General features: G+C 31.7%; 1 protein-coding gene across 15 annotated transcripts in view; it reads right to left on the reverse strand.

The window, feature by feature from the left end:
- The window catches only part of PARD3 (par-3 family cell polarity regulator), a 666346-nt gene that overhangs the window by 352934 nt on the left and 292848 nt on the right, over positions 1 to 20564 (reverse strand). For all 15 annotated transcript variants that reach the window (XM_052000522.1, XM_052000517.1, XM_052000520.1 and 12 more), the window contains exon 4: positions 12088 to 12266. In XM_052000522.1, coding sequence (XP_051856482.1) covers positions 12088 to 12266 — 179 coding nt within the window. The remainder of the gene's footprint in view (positions 1 to 12087; positions 12267 to 20564) is intronic.

The following is a 20564-nucleotide window of genomic DNA, read 5'->3' on the forward strand; positions in this document are numbered from 1 at the left end:
TCAAATCTTAGTAAACTATAAAATTACTAATCTTTTCAAACATCCACAAAGTTCCCTTATAATACTTCTTAGTAAATCCTTCTCACACAGAGGTTATTAAAAGGTGGGGAGGCACAAAGACTGGGATTTTCTCCCTATGAAAGACTTGAGATTTGAGTAATATAGAAAGAATGACAAAGTCAATGTACTTTAAAACTTGAAGGGAGTAAGCTAGGACCTAGGTTTGCTGGTTGAGAGAAAAACTTATGGTGATGGCATGGAGGTACCAAACAAAGCAAAAGGAACAAGCCTCTCTTTGTGTCCCTATCTGCCATCAACTCTAAGAGAGTAAGACATCTGCAAATTTGTAACACTAAATTAATTTTTCAAGGGCATAGTGATTTCTCCCCAACTTACTTAGAAGAGGGCCAAAACTTGTAAGCTAATGCCTAGAAGCTGACCTGAGGCACAGAAAATAACACTTAGAAAACTGTTCTTTCTGGTTGTGAAGTTAGGCAACCCATCAAAAAATTCTCATATTCTGTTTTATTCACATAATAAATACATGCTGCCAAATTTTTCTATACTTTTATTCCTTAACTATATTTTTAGAGGTAGTCTCCTCCAGATTCAGCATTACTTCATAATGTAAAGATTGGATCAAAATATTCCTAGCAATGCAAAGGAAGAAAAGAAATTCACAAATTTATCTACTGCAACTCCCTGTAATACTATCCTTTTATATTCTTATTCTATTCATCTTTTAATTTTCCCACTCCAAAGATTTCTCCCCTCAGATTTTTGTCAGGACAATAAATATTAATTTTATTTATCTTCAAACAGAAGCCAAGGGAATACACATGCTCTTCAAAATAACCAAAATAGCTAGTATTTTCTATTATCAAGTTCCTTGTCTTTTTAAAAAAGTAATTTCAAATGGAAGTAATGGTCCAACAATTCCAAGTGTGATATTTTTGTGGGACTTCTTACTGGCTTAGTGTAGGACCTGAAAACTATTGTTAGTAATTCTTCATTAAAAATCATTCCCTTCATTAAACTTCATTAAAAGCTTCTCCTTAAATTAGAGTACATTTCCTAAGTTATATTATGTTTAAAAGTTGAATTTTGGGTGTGTAAAGATATGTTCATCTTTAAAAAACAATTATTAAGGGGCAGCTAGCATCAGCCTTGAAGTCAGGACAATTTGAGTTCAAATTTGGTCTCAGACATAACACTTCCTACCTGTGTGACCCTTCTATGTGATTCACTCATGAAAAGCTCTCCCTCTTCATTTTCAACTAGCAGCATCGCATATTAGAGCTAGAGGAGACCCTTGGAGATAACCTACTCTAAATCCCTTTACAGCTAGTGGTTGAGCCAAGAACAGATGCTTGGTTTTCAGTCCAGTTTTTTCCCTACCACTACACTAATCTATTTGCACACACACAAAGAAATTGACTTAAAAGACCATCCATTATAAAATGATAGAATAATAAAGGATTAAAATACCAAAGGATACCACATCCTTCTAAGAGCAATAAGCCAATACCCTGTCCCTTTCAAAGTCCCATCTTGTCACCCAGAATAGTACCTCATATTTGCCAAACCTAGAAGTATATTCTTTGGGCAGAATTCTTAGTTTTATTCATGCTGAGCCTTATGAAAGTTAATAAACTGCAATTCAAAATAATTTTTTTTTTAAATATGGCTAAAGCACTTGCTTGAGCAATCCCTAGTAAAAGACCAAGAAGAAAGCTCAGTGAATGGAGACATAAAGAGGATTCTTTCACCAAAAGTTAGTTTGATACCATGATGATAATTGGAACCAGCAATTAATAATGAAGAATTCAGAATTCAGAGAAATGTGTTCAGGAAATTTAATAAAGAAATCATTGGCCATTTCTCAAATTTTATCAATAAGGGAAAAGCATGATATCATTGAAGCAGTAATCTGTACCAGGAAAAAAATTTTAAATAATGGTGAAAGAAGTATTTACATAATACTAAACTATATTAATGTCTGTGTAATAGTTTAATTAATAAATAATATTACAAAGTAATATTATCCAAACTAGACTATATTCTATCAAGAATATAGTCCTCATTTTTTGCATGATAAATTTTTTTGCAATAATTTCTAAATTTCCAAAACACAAAGTAAGTTTAAAATTATTAAAATAGGAGAGGGAAAAAAGAGTAGCAATATATCATGCTTGAAAATCCAAAAGGACTACACAAAAATCTAAAGACAGCAGGCATTGTCTCTTACATAGGAAAAACTGAAGCAAGCAACTTCTATTAAAGGAATAAGGCACAATAAAGGAAGTAGAATCCAAGAATATAACTCTGTGGCACAAGGTTCCGTATTATAGAATACTCTAAGTATCTGAGTGAAGTGTGCTCTGCTTCACAAACCCGAAAAAAGCACCACCAGTGTACTATCTCCTATCCTGCTAGTGGTTTCGCCATTAATAAGAAAATAAAGGCATGAGGAAATGACAGTATATTCTGTTCCTCTCTCATCTCTGTAAAGCAGTTTCTAGGTTAGACATTTTTTATTCCAGTTCTGTGACATCCTTGAGCACTCAAGTAATAAGCCTAGCTTCCAGATTCTCAATTAAGCAACTGACATTAAGATCTAGACTGAAATGAGCAAATATAGGAAATATTGAAAAGAGGAACATGATAGGTGGTACTAATATGCCAATAATGATGCAAATTTTAAAAAAATGTCTAACACTTGTAATATTTGCTCTCTATGTCTTACTATTTCATGTAAATAATATAATACTATTGTAACTGATATTAGGCAACAAGGAATAATAGATAATGAAGTGGCCTCTGAAATTAAAAACCTAGGAATCTAACTTCATCTCTGATGCCTATTAGCCATAGGACCTTGCAGAAGTAAAGCAACCATTTCAGACCTCAAGCTGCTAAAATGAATTAGTTTTCTTATTTGGTAATTCCCTATCCTATAATCACTAAATCACTGACCAAGTTTCTATGTTTATTGTAACTGATAGTTGATATGGTTTGTTATAATTTATAAAGTGTTTTGTATACATAATGATTCAATCAATTCCTCTTATCAATACCTCATGTCAACACACTCTAAAACCAGTAAAATCTATCTGTGTATGCCCTGTTTTTCCCTGAATAGCTCCAAATGTATAAATGATAAATGAATTAATTTACACAATAATACATGAAATCTACACATCTTTCATAGGAGGACAAAAACCATAAAGAGGATTGTAACATTAAGGATATAAAAAATGAGTTTTACAACAGGTTCAATGAAAAATACCAAAGAGTATCATAGATTTTGGGGGGGAAAAAAAGAAAAGACCTAAAGAGGCAACTGAGTTATTATGGACTTCAGGGTACAAGATGAATATTTTGTTTATGCTGTTTTTAGATTTGATCTATGATTTTGTTGATATTCATACTCCCAATTCACTCTACCAATTCGAATGAGCATTTATTCTACAAATTACATTCTTAGAGTTGTCTAGGGTACTGAGAAGTTAAGTGACTTGACCACAGACATGCCACAAATCTATCAGAGATGGAAATGAATCCAGATCTTTCTGAATACCAAATCAATACAATAAACATACTGCCAACCAAGTAATAGAAATATCAACTGCTAACATTTCCTTTAATGTTCTAAGTAGAATGAAAATATCATCATACAAAAAGCAGAAGGTCTTCTGGACATCTATAATATGAAATTCTCATACTGCAGAGTGAGCTACAAATCCATTTCTCATCAGATTTCTCTTAAATCTATCACCTCACAAAATTAAACCCAGCAAAAGGTGTATTCCAATGACAACATGTCATTCATTAGGAGGTGTTTTAGATTTTCTTCCTATGGTTCCAATAATCACTATAGCTGGCAACTACGCTAGCCTCACAAATAAGTGTATTACCTTCTTAGCAGCCAAATGATGATATATTATATGCAAGTAAATAGTAAAATGGAAATTTTTAAATTATCAGTACTTTACATGGTCACCATATACATCATGAGAAAAAGAAAAGGGCAAAAGAGAAAAAGTAGAAGGGAAGATTAGAGAAAAGAAAAATGCAATGAAAAGGAATAATAAGATGTGAGAATACAGCACAACAATCCCTTCTTACCTATAAAACCCTGGAAAGTCAAAGAAAAATGAAATAAAAATTTCCATAGAATAATGAGCCATTTTAGCAACCCAGTTACCGTATGGATAATGCAATGCCTTAACTTATTTCACAAACCCTAAATTTTATTGTAAAAAAACAAATCAATGAAAAAGCAAGCAGGAAGTGAAATTCTGCTAAAAAGCTATTTTAGTTAGGAAAGTAACAAAGGATTGGCATTCATAAAATGAATGAAGTAGATATTCTGTAGAAATGTCTTTAATTTGGGGCACCAATAACTATTACAAAACAAGCATGGTATGGAGAATAAGGTAATAAGACTAAGTCTGGGTTGGAATCCCAGCTTCAATAAGGCTTCTACTAAGCTGGCCTAGGGTTTATTTTTTTCATGTGTAAAATGGAAATAATATTTGTGCTACCACACTTACATTATTATTTTAAGCATAGTACAATGTAAAATATATAGCACTATATAAATATGAATTAATTTAATTATTATTATGATTATAAACTCAAAACATTTCTTGACAAGGGAGAAAAAAGTATAAACAAATGCTACTAAGGCACATATTTCTTCATATCTACTTAATCACAACTTCTATCATGACCCTCAAGGTTACTAAGTGTAGTTTGCAATATCTCCAGCCATCATCATCTGAAAGAATTGTCACAAAGTTCTCAAAACAAAAAATATATTCATGCTAATATTTAAATGGCCATACAGAAGTCATGTGTTTTTGTGAGTAGACAAAATTAAAGAGGAAAAAAAATTTAAAAAAAAAAAAAACTTCCACCATATTTGAATTAAAGGAGAGCATAAGTAGACCCAAGAAAAAAGCATTTGAAATTTATCCCCAATTATGTGTTAAATGTTCAGTGAAGGCTTTAAGCCTTCATTCTAACAAGACAAGCTGATCATCACAAAATAAATATCCAACATGAATTGTAGAATTTTCTTGCACTAAAATATGTGCATGTATAAAATCAGTATTAAAAAAACTCCCCACTACTGGGCTGTTGGTATATTAAAGCCTTCAATGCCAATGGCACCTATGTTGCCTAACCCCTGCTTTTGGCTTTAGACATAAGATCAATCATAGCATGTCAAAAACGCAAGCAGATTTGAAATCATTGTCATTTCATATTTTGCCAATAGAGCACAAATTTTTCTTAGGAAAAACAGGACCCAAAAACAATCTCCTTTCTATTTTTGGATGTAAATTCAATTATGAAATATCATTTACTTTATAAATCCCAAGAAGACAAGAATCAGTTATGTTTCTTCTGGATTACCCATAATGCCTAGTACAATGCTTGCAAAAGGGGATCATTATTGAAACTACTTCTAAAGTATCACCATTCAAGACTGTACTATTTCAAATGCTTTACATATAACTTGGAAGAGGAGGGAAGAAAAATTTAAAACTATGCAGGTGTGAGTCAGTTTTTTCATATTTTTATTATACCTCCAAAAAATTGCTAAATAGGGAAAAATAAAGCAGCAGACTCTCTAATGAAATGGAAAAGGAAGTGACAAAGACTTAATTAAAAGAACCTCTCTGCCAAGTGCCTGTATGTATCAAGGGTACTGGTAAGACACTAAACATGCCAAGAAACAAAAGAAAACAGAAATAATAAGCCCAGGGGGTAAGAAACATTCCAAGGTCTCTCTTAAAAAAATATGAATGAAAGGAATCCAAAGCATTTTTTTTTTCTCCAGACATTTTCCCTAACCAGATTTGAGCTCTTCTTGGCAGCTAGTCAAAATGTCATTGGTGAGATAATTTTTTCAGTACAAATTCTGTACAATTGTACCTTAAAATATACACTTTAATAAAAGTAATAATTATCATTCAATTGAAAGGAATCTGTGTCTGACCATGTTCTCAAATACATTCAACAACAAATGATATAAGCAAAGGTTTTCACCTTGGAACTTCACAGTGGACTGCATTTGATTACTATTTTGAGTCTTCCTTTAAAAAAAAAAAAAAAAAAAAGAATGACTTAAAGACACCCATCTACGAAACTACCTCTCTTTATTTGACATAATAAGGTTGACCAAAGAGGTAGTGAAGATGATCGAAAATATTCAGATTGATCAAAAAAAAAAATTTTTTCCCCTGGATCCTGAATGAAATTTTGACTATATGGAAAACCTTTAACAAGAGTAAGTCTTTTAACTAAAAGATAAATACTAGCTGAAACTGAAATGAAAGAATAGAGACTATTAGGTAGTGAGGGGAAGATAAATACTTTTTTTAAAAATCACCAAATTTAAAAAAATGTGTATACTCTGCTAGTCTATTTTAAATAGGAATGAGTAGCTCTGAGGCATCATAAGCATTATCAGAGTCAGGAATTCTGAAAAGTTGCAAACATTTCACTTTTTCCAATAAACAGCAAATGCAAAGATACCATGCCTTGACATATTCATATTCTTATGGCCTACCAAGTTAGCCAATGATTGGTGGTACAATGCCAAGATCAAGGAGGTTTTTATGCTCTTTAAAGCATTACATTTAATGAGGAGCTGCTTACACTAGAGAAAAAAGAGTTCATTTTTATTGGGTTTGAAATTTTACAAACATAAACACATACATATATGTTTATGATGTATTTGTTTACATACACATATGAATGAATTAAAGAATTCTAATATATTTCAATTTATATTCAAGAAAAAGCATAGACTAGATAAAGTTTCTTGCAAATATGTAACTTTCCTTATCTTTTCATTTTCTTTTTTGATTAAAATAAAATGTTTTTCATGAACAGATTTTCAGCTGTTCTAAGTTCTCTTATCTTTTTGTTCCATATTTTTCTTATTAATAGCATAATCTCTATGCTGATGTCTCATAGATCTATATATTCAACTTCAGTCTCTCCCTTAAGTTTCAGTCCCATATGACCAACTGACTATTGGACATATAAAACTCAAGGTCCTAAAACAGAATTTAATATTTTTACCCTAAAACCCTCTCTCCTCTAAACTTTCCTCTTTCTGTCAAAAACAATACATCTTCCAATACAAAGTTTGTAATTTTGGCATTATCCCAAACTCCTCATTCACTCATCTGATTTATCCTTTCAGTTGCCAAATCTTACCATTTTTATTTTCACATTATCCATTTCCCATTCAACCACTGCCTTCTAGTCACAAAATTATTATCTCAGATGAAGCCTTCATGACCTTTCAGTTACTTTATTCCAACAGCCTTCTAACTGGCCTCCTTGCCTCAGAACTCTCCCTACTCTAGTCCAGTCTTATTGTGTAATTGTGGGACTCATGAAAATCTAGTGGCTTCCTTTAGCATCTAGCCTTCCAGTCAAATTCCAGTCAAATACTTCTTCTTCCAACACTCCCTTCTTCTATCTGTTCCTCACACTTGCCACTTTTTGTCTTATATCTGTATCAGGCAATGATCATCTAGCATATCTGAAATGCACTCCCTTCTTACTTGTAGTTTGAAGAATATCTAAGTTCTATGAAGACTCACTTCAAGCACTGTCTTCAGCATGAAATCTTTCCTGCTTCCATCACCACCACCAAGTGCTTGTGTCTTATATTGAACTTTGTCTAAATTAGCATTTGCTTCATATTCATACTACTTCATGCTTATCTATCTATAAATGTACCTAATTTCTCTCCATATAAAATGTAAGTTTTTTCAAGCAGAGATCTTATACTTATATCACTAATATAAGCTGGAATACACTAAGAACTTAATATATATTGACTGGCTGATAGTCTGGCTTCCAATCATCTTTCCAGAATAACTAACTAACCAACCTGACTAACAAAACTCAGCCTCATAGAATCAGCCTATCCTCCAGACAACATGGACAATTCATTGTCTTGATTCTTTCCCACACAGACACCCATACTTCTGGTAGTTGCTCATCTTCGTATCGCTGAACGTGAAATGCATTCCCACCTGTACCTCCTGAAATTCTTCCTCCTATTATGATACACATCTTAAATGCCAATCTCCTTCCCATGAAACCTCCATTGATCTTCTGGTTTCATTTACAGTAATGTTTGTATTTTTCTCATGTATTTATCATAGATAATTGCCATCTTTAAAAATGTTATAATTTCTTAAGAACAGATATTTTCTTATTGAACACTGTACCTCTACCAGGCAATAAGTACTGTCAAAAAAATTTGTAAATGTTTAAGAAATGAAAATAGGGTCTTGCATGAGGTAATATTGCATGAATACAGGTCAATAGAGTGTAATGAAAAACAATTTAAACCAAGTCCAGTAATTATTCTAAGATTCCTCCTTCAACTTGTAAATAAGTAACATAATTAAGTTCATAAATTACTCAAAACCACTCAACTTACTGTGATAGAAAAGAAAATAACATGGATATAGAAGCTTTAGAGTAATTTATTTTATTTCCTTGATTTTACATGGAACATTTGCGCCTCACCACCACCAAAAAAAAAAAAAAAAAAAATGAGGTTGTAAGGGGAGGTAACATATCTGTAAGAATAAATAAGTTTAATACCTTGTGCCTTATCAGCAAATGTGATTCTCTAAGAAGATAATATATGAATACTGAACAGGCAGGAAGAATATCTTTTTATTACTAAATAAAAAGCAATAGTGAAAGTGATCATTTAAAGATATATTTTTTAAAAATTTATAATCAAATTATTAAATGGTAGGGTATATTAGTCTGGTTTGCTTAATAAATCAATAAGTGAAAAGAATAAAATATATAAAACTTTCTTTAAAAAAATAAAACTTCTTGTACATAGTGTTTAATTTAAGGATGTATGTATCTAAGATGTTTACACATATACAGACACTTCCATGACAGAACTAAGTTGTTCCACAAAAAAGAATTAAAATAACAAAATAATAAAATATATTTAAAAAAAAAACAATAAGTTTAAAATAAATATTTTTAAAGTTTTTTTTAATGGTCACATAAAGTAAGACATGCTAGGACAATTTCCACTTCTTGACTCTTTAATCAAAAATTTGTTGATTCAAATTCAAAATGTTTCAGGGATAATATCATATAAATCTGAGGTGTCAAATGTTTGGATTAAAAAATAATTGTGAAATGTTTAACAAAATATATAAAAATATAGCATAGTATAATGTTAATCTGTAGTTCTCTCGGTCTATACACAGCATCTGTTTAATTAAAATTTATTATCACTGGTGTAGAGGAAAGAATTCTGGATTTATTGACTCATGTAACTTGTTTTTAAATCCCTGTCCCTGTTACTTAGCAGTTATAAAACTGGGATAAATCATTGCATTCAGGTACCTCAGACATCTATGAAATAGGTTGGACTACCTATAAAATTTCTTCTAGCTCTAAATGCTTGGATTCTTTTGTACTTTCTTGATTGATATAAAGCTGTAATAAATTACCAACTAAAAATTATTCTTGAAAACACTTGACTGAGCCATCCTTTAAAATATTTTCATATATTGAAATAACTTTTAAAAAAATTTAAAAATAAAGAAACAAACAAACAAACAAACAACAAACAAACAAATAAATAAATAAATAAATAAAAGCTTGAATGGGGGGAGCTCCTGGGGGTGTTTTGAATGTGTACGTTTTGTATTTTCCCACTGTATATCTGTTCAACAAAATTCTTTAAAATTCAAACTCAGAGTAAAGTATACTGAAGAATCATAGCTTATTTTCAATGTTTGCAGAGTATAATACTAAATTAAAATGGTTCCAAAAAGTACAACTTTATTATCAACTGAAATTTCTCATTTGCACATTTCATTTGCTGATAGGTACATGAGGCTTTCCCTAGCCATATATGTCAAAAAGTACTTTTCACATAGTAAGAACTTTAAAAATTCTTCATTTATTTATTCATATGACCAGTATCTATGGTTTCATCCTTGTGCAAATTCTTCCTACCAATTAAAATCATAACCCCATCTATGACATTAATTGCCATATGAATCTCCAAAAGGCTGTGATTTGTACAGAATCGATTATAAGTCAATAATACTGAGGGGGCAGTATTTGAACTTGGGCTTTCTTAAAACCTACTAGAGTGCTTTATTTACCAGACCATAATAGTTCTCTTCTTCTGAGCCTTCTCTAGAAAAAGAAAATCTATTTTGGTCTTCTAAAATCCTCATAGTAGTTTACTTGGACTCATCCTTTTTCATTGAAATATTCAAGGGCTATACATTTGAATAAGATTCAGATGTTGTATACTTCTAAAACAAGCTAAGTGGCTTGGTTCTTTTTAACAATGAGGTGACTCAGGTCAGTTCCAGTGATGGAGAAAACCATCTGAATCCAGAAAGAGGGCTATGGGGACTGAATATAGATCACAACATAGCATTTCCATCTTTTTTGTTGTTGTTTGCTTGCTTGTTTTTTTCTTCTCATTTTTTCCCTTTTTGATATGATTTTTCTTGTGCAGCATGAGTAATGTGGAAATATGTTTAGAAGAACTGCACATGTTTAACCTACATTGGATTACTTGCTGACTAGGGGAAAGAGAATGGGGGTAGGGAGAATTTGGAACGTAAGGTTTTGCAAGAGTAAATGTTGAAAACTATCTTTGCATGTATTTTGAAAATGAAAAGCTATTATTAAAAAATTTTTTAAGAAACCAAGTGACCAATAAGAAATTTATAATTTCTAATTAATCTAATATTAAACTATATATATATGTATATATATATATATTTATATATATATATATATATAAATAAACATACTAAAAGATAGTTTAATATTAGATGCCAAGGGCTTGCTAGATGCCAAGAACTGTCCTGAGCACTTTACAATTATCTCAGTTCATCCTCACAAAAAACCCCGGAAGATCATTGCTATTATCTTCTCCTTTTTACAGAAATTTTTACATAAAACTGAAGCAAAGAATCTCCCCTTATGTGTCTCCCCTTACAGTACATATGGCACAAGATTCCAATGAATCAACTACTATAAAACTAGTAAAAGTGGGCATTAATATAGGAAACAACACATATACACTATTGTGTCTCACAACTCTGAAATGTATAGTGCAAAATTAACCACATTTTATTGATAACAAAATTACAAGTTACAAGGAAGTTAAGTGACTTACAGAAGGAAACAGTTGATAAAACTAGGAATTGAACTTACGTGCTTTGACTACATTAAAACAAAATTAAATAACTTGTGGGTAAACTATGAGAGAACTAAATAATTCCAGGGATATTGAAAAGAAGAAAAAAATGTGCTTGTAAACTATTTTACTTATAAAGAGACAAAAAGTTTACATAACAAGTAATATTCAAGCTCCTTTCCCTCACATTTAAAACCCTCCACAATCTAGCACCATTTTCCTTTTGCATAATTCTATTCTGTTCACTATGCTCTGGACATATTAAAGAACTCTGTTCAGGTACTTTCTCTCTTTTTTGTCTTTGTTCATACTGTTCTTTGTAACTCTCAAAACATCTTTGCCTAGTGAATTCATTTAAACCTCAACTCAAATGTCACATCATCTGTGAAGATTCCCCAGATTCTCCCCATTAGTATTTTTTTCCTCTCTAGATTTCACAGCTGCTGGCCTCCCACCTCTTCAATATAACAATCCTGCATTATCATTCCCAAAGTATGGGTTTTTACTTGACTCCATGAGAGCAGACATTTTTCTTCACTCAACTCTGTGTTTCTACCAGTCCTAATTTCCATGCTCAATATCAACTGAAGTGAACTGAGAAAACAATAAAACAAAATATAAGAATTATGCAAAGTAGGATAACTGCTTCAACTTACAAGTAATCGTTTTTTAAATAATATGAAACAGGTTTTTTGGGTTGTTTTGTTTGTTTTTGTTTTTTTGCAGAAAGGCTTTGGAGAAAATAAAGAAGACTAGAACTTAACCAAAAGTTAAAGCCACAGATCAAATAAGAATATCCAAGAGAAAAGCTTGATTAACACAATAAAATATATGGCATTTACCTTCCTATCACGAGTATTAGGGCTCCCAGAAGTGTTTTGCTTGAGAAAACCAGCTGTTGTGGACCAGCGTGTAGGGTTTTTCCGTGATGGCTCTTCAGAGGAAAAATTATTATCACTGACAGAGGTTGCAAGGCCAATTAATGCAGGGTCACTGCTTCGTCGTACATGAAGAGGCATATCTGAAAGTATAAATATGTACATTTTTTTAAAATTAATACCAAAGTACAGTTTATTTTAAAGTATACATGAATAAAAATTAAGATATTAAAATGCTTTACTGAAGGGTTGCAATACTAAGGAGCCTTTCCTTATTTTTTCCTTCACCTGTTCTTTCATGTTCGCTAAATTTAGCAAAACCAATGTTTCTTATGACATGCAAATAACTTTTATAGAAGAACTACAATTTCATCAGCATAAGGGGATCCTCAACCAATGGAGATTGCAACCATGGGTACAACTATGCAGAAGGTTGGTGTGCCTATTTCCACCCCAAATTCATTTTTCTGGTTCAAAACTAGTTGTGAAATTCTGGGAAATTAACTAGTTTGATCATAAAGTAACTATAGTACCCATACTTGAAAAGTGATGGAAGAGCTCTTTCTTTTTTTTTTTTAGTAATTTCAAATAAGGGAAGAATTAATGATTCTATGTTTACATTTGAGAAGTTATCTAGGAGCTAAAATACCATAATCACTAAAACAAATTTCCAGAAGAAAAGTTCAATGCATGAGTTGACAGAGCCAATAAATCATACATATGTGATACATACAGAGGCAAAATCTATAAAAAAAGAAATTTAAACTGTGCTTTATGTCAACATATGTGTGACATATGTGTGCAACAGCCATCATATTACAGAATTAAGTGTTGGTAGCAAATGGAAGGTATGCTACTATAATTTGCCCTTGTAACTATGGTCAAATCATCTCAGAGATCTGGATTACTTCCCATCAGTAGATTCTGTCATCATAAAACCTTAGTAAAGGACCAAACCCAATGAGATAAGGGGAATGGGAAGGGGAGAAAAAAACAAATATATCAACTTGCAAAAAGCCTAATTACAATGTATTTTAAAAATGCACATAAAGAATATTGATATAATATAGATACAGCCAATTTATTGCATTAGCTTTAGAGAAAATAGAAGATTCACTTTGGCATGCCTAATGGACTTTTTTTTTCCCTTTTCTTCACTAAAAGCTTAGGGAAAAGCTTAATAAACAGCCTTCACATATCACTAAACTCAGCTCATTTGGGGCTCTTCAAAGGAAATGAGTTCTACAAATGTAAATTATTATCCTGGGTTGTTTTTTCCTTGTTTGTTTAAATGGGATAATTGTATTAATTATGCTTTAAGAATCATAGGATAGCAGAATTGAACAAGATTCTATCACACTAAATATTTCAAGGCAGGAATTGAATACTTTGAATAATATGAATCCTTAGTAAAAATGAAATGTCATAAAAGATAAATTAATTCCTCTCTGATAGTATAAGTTGTTCTAACTGAAACTCATAAATGAAAATGCATAAGTACATCTGTGAGCAACCACAATAGTGACATGTTATAGTATCTTTGTTTCCATATTAAAGGATCTTTGAGAACTCTACTGTGCAGCTAAGAAACAGAGGAATAAAGCACCTCATATCCTAGAAACGGTAAGCTTTAACAAACAGAAGCTTGGTCAGACCCCTGGAGATATGAATAACAAAGGACACAGCTGTACCCACAAAAGCAGTAGCCAGAGAGCATAATAAAGTGACCATATTAATATAGGATTTCAGCCCCAGGAAAAAATTCAAACAGCAGGCATGATTCTCTTGGATTTGCTTGCCCACAAGTGGGTGCAGAATAAGCAGTGCAGCTTAGAAAACAATTATTCTGTTTCAGTTGGAAAAGGTGTCTAGCAAAAGTGTAGCATACCAAATTCAGAATTACTGAATATCTACACAAATAGATAACCTACACAAACTAAACATAACTATAATTTCCAAAACAATTAAGCCTACAAAAGATGCCTGCAGGTAAAAAGACCAAATCAGGCTCCTTATTAACAAATTCCTTGGCACTCATCAAAAATCTATTAAGTGATAGTTACAGTATTAAAAAATAATAATAACAATTCTAAAAAAAGGAAACAATTGTAGTATAGCCACAAAGATGAAAATGATTCCAAATTCTGGTCATTTTAATAAAAACAAATGTGCATTGTGAACCCATTATACACACAATATAGTCTAATAAGTAGAAAAGAATATGGGAGATTGGGATCAGAATTGGCTAAAAAGAGGGATGGAGAATGCACATAAAGAGAAGACCAAGAAGGTAGAACTAAAGTAGTAAATTGGAAGTTTTAAGAAAACAAATTTAACCTTGATGTCAATAAAAACTTCTTAACAAGTAACAGTATTCAAAAGTGAAACAGGATGATTAATGAAGAGTTTTGTGTTCTCCCTTGTAGTTTTCAATTAAATATATGCAACCACTTGGCTGCTATTTTATAGTGGACATTCACTTGGCATATGGATTTGTATAACCACTGAATTTCTATATGAATGTCTACAACCATTAAATTCCCTTAGTAGTCTCTCCCTTATGATTGGGAGGCTACTGGGTAAAGCAATTAACTGCACAAAACCTTTATATATGCAGGAGTTTGAATTTAGAGAACTTTATAGGTAACTATTTACCATGCTTAATTTTGAATCCCCAGAAATTATTTATATCCCTAGCACTTAGTATAGCATCTGGCACATAATAGGCTTTCAAAAAATATCCATCAAATAATTAAATGTTAAATGAATTGAATTTTTTTTAAAAAAACCACAAATTCTGTAAATTTGCGAATTAACTTGAAGATCAGGAAAAAAAAATAAGAATCAGTGGCAGTATTTGAACCCAGATTCTGTCTTTCTCCAGAATCAGTCTTACACTATAATACAACTCCAAACTCTAAAACCTGAAAGCATTAAAACTTTAAAAACTCTCCAATGTGATCAGAACTTCCCACAGCTATCCAATGGGCATCAGTAACCAAGCAGAGCATGATATCTTTCAGCACAGGCTGGAAGCCTATCTCAGCTAAGAATTACTATTAATTTCTTGACCTTATCAACAAAATGAATCATAAGGCACAACTATGTCTGACATATTCTGAAGATTCCTTGTCCATTCAAACAAAAGGTTGCACAAATGAAGCCATTTCTGTACTGGAAAAAGGTTGATGTAGCCTTCTCACCTATGTATAATTTACCAGCCCACTGTTGCCAGAGAAGCCCAAGTGAAAGATAGTTATGACAGTAGCCTCATGTCCTCTATAATAATTAAAAATAACTTCTAATTTAAAGCAATCGTAGCATTAGACAAGCACATGCTTCTCTCTAATTTTGGCAAAAGAAATAGATTTAAAGGTATGCCCTAATTGAATATTCCTAACATAATCCTTTGGATTATTTAATATATAGATTTCCAAAGTATGTCCCCTGAAATATTAAAACAAAATACAAAGAAAAGAATGTTCAATAATTAAACCTCTGGAAGAAGCACACATGGGAGCAGAGCAATGTCACTGAATCTAGGATGACAGCTGAGGGTGTTTGATGTCTGTGCTTACTTTGAAGAGTAGATAAAACAGCAATAAACCCTAATCATAAGACTTCAAATTCTCTGTGGCACTAATGTACTGTAAATATTGATTTGCCTCTGCAGGTAAGATGCCTGTTAAATAAGTTGTAGCATGAATTAGAAAAAAGAATTAAATAACAGATATGCACATTTTGACTGTTAAATAGATCAAATCTGTTCCTCCACAAACTTCTGAGTATAACTAGAATTTTTCATACTCTTTAATATTTATCTATTATTTAATATTAAAACAATGAGCATCTGAACAAGATGATCTCCCATTATCTCTGAATTTGACGATTGTTTTGTTTGTTGTTTTTATTAAGACAGAGTCAATCATAAGGAAAGATAGTCATATTGGTTGCTATTCTACAGGACAGGTGCTGGTAACTGGTGATTTTCCTTTAAGTCAAAAGAAGTGGTTTCAATTCTAGAACAGATACTAAATACAATGAGAACCATTTGGCTGCTATAAGTCTGCTGCCTTTTCTATACAAGGAGAAGTTTATATTGGGTACCTGCAAGTCTGTTGCATTTCTAAAATTCTTGCTTTTGCTTTCCTATCATAGGATGATAGATCCAATGCATCTCTGAACTCATCAAGATGAATATGGTCTCCAGGCATTCAAATAAAGCTCATCTCCATCATTAAATTCACTATAAGCATGAATCCAGAATACTAGGGGCCTTTCTCACATTCCCTTGATATTTCAAGCATATTTGTGGAGTAAGCAAGTTATCTATTGCTTGTCACTCTCACTTTGATCATCTTATTTTTACTACTCTTTTGTTGACGACTTTTTTTATACTGCTCCTTCTTCCTCTTTTGTGTTACATGTTACATACAGTTAGCCCTACAACCCTCCTCTCCATGATTCTCTATTTCAATGGGCTCCCCAAGATTGCAGTATTTCATGACTTATCAGAAGAAGAATGTTAGTTTTTTTAAAGTACCTGTGTCAGGGAATATGATGGGTTTATTAAAAGGACATTTGAATTTCCTTAATATATTCACCCACTTTCCTTTTTAATAATATAGGATTCTACTTACTATCTATTAACATTGAATGTCCAACACAGATATACCATCAAGATGCACTCAACTGCCTATCTATCTGTACAACATAGTCTAGAGAGAAGACATTTTTTCATATACTTTGTATTTTCATATCTTCATTGGTTAAAATTTTTCCACCAAAAATGAATAAGTAATTAAAATGTCAGTTTGTAGATCCCTAAATAAGTGTTGCTAATCTTATTCACTGAGACAATTGACAAAGGAAAAATAGAAAGAAGAGAAAGAATAAATAAAAAGCTACTGTTTTTAGAGCACTTCATGCTTTAAAACAAACACCCTCATTTTTCATTTTATCTTTACCACAACCTAGGGAGATAGGTGCTATTAACGTTCCCAATTTCACAGATGAGCAAACTGATAAAGTTAAAGGTCAAGTGACTTTTTAAGGACGACACAACTGGTAAGGGCTTGAAATTTAATTTCAACTCAGGGATTCACGAATTCATGTCCAAATCTGTTCTGCTTCCTCAACTGGAGTTTGTGGGCTTAAGTACAAAAGTCTTGGCCAGTGCAGGGTCACAACCACTTTTAAATTTGTAACAAAAACTTTGCTTTATTGTCTTTTAGTCTGTTTAATAGTACTTTTATCAAGTCAATTTCACTTCTACCCATCATTTTTGTAGCTACCAGCATCAAATCTGTCATACATTATGTACTTTGTCCTTTTGGCTCAAAAGCCCTATAATAAATGTTTAAAGCAATCAATTGTAATCTCAATATTGTGATTTATTTTTCTTGAATGTGCATTGCTTATTGATCACATGTAGACTATCATAGGTGCTTATTAAATCGCCTTTAATATTTGTCTTTAAAACTGTATTAGAGATTGAAGTTCTATTTCTGGAATAGTGCCAATCTAGCACTTCATAACCATTTTCTTTTTCTACAGCTCTGGTATTTAATCGGTACTCTATCCTTTTTTGAAACTAAGTGCCAGTTCAGTGAGCTCATTAGCTAATTCCCCCAAGAAGCTAAGAAGCACATTACCCAGACCTCTAATTTGCATATATTTAATTTTTATAATTATTACTTTATTTGCTTAATCATCAACAACTATAGTACTTTATAAAGAGATAGCTTTCCGTAGCTTATAGGTATTAATATTCTTTTCTTCATTTCCTTTATTGATATCAAGACAAATTCCATTTTCCTCTTTATTTGCTAAATAAATCCTTCTTGTATCTTTTTTAGGTGATGCTGTTTATAAATTGCTCTTTAAGCACTAGGTTACTATTATTTTGTTTTATTTTGCAAAATAAACATGCTTCTTCTGCTAGGCCCTATAGTCTATTTGTACAGGCTTAAGACAGTGGAGAAAAGAGGAGGCTATATCATATCATATTAGCCACCATTTCTTTATTTATTTCTCTTTTGTGCAGTTGAATTCTATAGCAAACTACTTTGTATATATTATCTATTTATAAACATTCAGTAGCAAGTGTTTATACCTTATAGTTTATTACCCCCAAATTATAAAAAACATAAAATTATATCATTATTTTCTTGATACAGAAAAATTATTTCATCATCATTGGATTTCAGTATTTCTTCCCACTAATTCTTCAAATTATTTCTCTGTTTTCTGGATTTGAAATAACATCTCAATGTTTTCAATGTTTCATGCTAATAAATTAGGTTCTTTTAGAACATGTACTGCAGTGGCAAACTCAAACAGAAACAGAACAACCAAACCATATATAAAAATGCCTGACAATCACATGGTTAACTTAAAAAATATATATATATGCATATATATATATATATGTATATATACATATATATATTCATATTATTTATGAGGTATTGAATTTTTACATATTCGGTTAAATATTTCCCATTTCCCTTTTATTCTGGTTTGGGCAGCATTTGGGATTGTTTTAGGACACAATGTAGGTAGAAGCTGTGTTTGATACATCTGGCATACAAACATGGTGAGAAAAAACTTGGAGATTATATGTGATGGTAATGAAGAAGATATCTGGTAGGAGACAAGAAAATTTTGTGAAAGTGAGATTTTTAAAAAAATATATTTTGGCAGTATAATAGGTTTTGTGGTCATGTTTCCAAAAACAAAATGAAAGTGCAAATAAGTCTATAATTCAGATAAATGGCTTTTTAAAGCAAAAACAATTGGGACAATTTGGATTTCTAAACTTTTTTTATTGTATGCCTACTTGGATTCATCTCAAATATGCTTGAAATTACTAGTTTTATTAAAATCTCACTTATCTTGACTCTGACGTAGGACTGGAATATAAATTACTTATAATTTAAGTTGAACTGCAGACCAGTTACACAAAATCCAATAAAAGTGTGTTACTTCTTTAAGATGATATATTTAGTTAGATAAGAGACATCACTAAAATAAGCTCCATTATTCCTATTTTAAAGCAGCATAAAACTTTATAAACTTCTCTAGATCTACTTTTTGAAACTTTGAGATGATCTAGTTATTCATGTATTTAATAAAATAATCACATTAGTCAAAAAAGAAAGATAATTTGAAATAAGAATAGCTGTCATTTACTGCTTATATCACTGGACAAATCATTGTACCTTTTTGGCTTCCAGTTTCTTCCTTTGGAAAATGAAAAGATTTATGGGCAAGTAGGCAGTACAATGATTTAAGACCATTCCTAGAGTCAGGAAAACCTAAATTCAAATGTAGCCTCAGACATTTAACACTTACTAGTCTGACTCTGGGCAAGTCACTCAACCTCAGTTGAAAGAATGAAAGGAAATAGGGAGGATTTGTCCTGGATGAGGCTTCCTTTTCACCTGAGATGGGTTTTATAAATCAAACATTTACTGATAAGAAATCATAAAGAAATGTATTTAGAAACAATTTGTGTATATATGTAAATTTTAATATTTTTTAAAGATGAAAGTTAATTTGCATACTAATGAGATGGATGTGCTTGTTTTTTTTTTTTCTTTTTTTTATTATAGCTTTTTATTTACAAGATATATGCATGGGTAATTTTTCAGCATTGACAATTGCAAAACCTTTTGTTATAATTTTTCCCCTTCCTCTTCCCCCTTCACCCTCCCCCCATGGCAGGTTGTCCAATACATGTTATATATGTTAAAGTATATGTTAAATACAATATATGTATACATGTCCATACAGTTATTTTGCTGTACAAAAAGAATCAGACTTTGAAATAGTGTACAATTAACCTGTGAAGGAAATCAAAAATGCAGGCAGACAAAAATAGAAGGATTGGGAATTCTATGTAGTGATTCATACTCATCTCCCAGAGTTCTTTCGCTGGGTGAAGCTGGTTCAATTCATTACTGCTCTATTGGAACTAACTTGGTTCATCTCATTGTTAAGAGAGCCACATCCATCAGAACTGATCATCATATAGTATTGTTGTTGAAAGTACATAATGGTCTCCTGGTTCTGCTCATTTCACTCAGCATCAGTTCATGTAAGTCTCTCCAGGCTTTTCTGAAATCCTCCTGCTGGTCATTTCTTACAGAACAATAATATTCCATATTATTCATATACCACAATTTATTCAGCCATTGTCCAATTGATGGGCATCCACTCAATTTCCAGTTTCTGACCACTACAAAGAGGGCTGCCACAAACATTCTTGCACATACAGGTCCCTTTCCCTTCTTTAAGATCTCTTTGAGATATAAGCCCAGTAGTTGTGCTTGTTTATTTTTACATAAAGAATTAAATCATGGTAGAATATTTAATATCTTTTACTGTTGTCAATTTTGTTTTTGTTTTTTTTACAAATCCTATATTTGCAAGAAGCT

The sequence above is a fragment of the Antechinus flavipes genome, chromosome 5, assembly GCF_016432865.1.
Source record: "Antechinus flavipes isolate AdamAnt ecotype Samford, QLD, Australia chromosome 5, AdamAnt_v2, whole genome shotgun sequence".
Classification (NCBI taxonomy): Eukaryota; Metazoa; Chordata; class Mammalia; order Dasyuromorphia; family Dasyuridae; genus Antechinus; species Antechinus flavipes.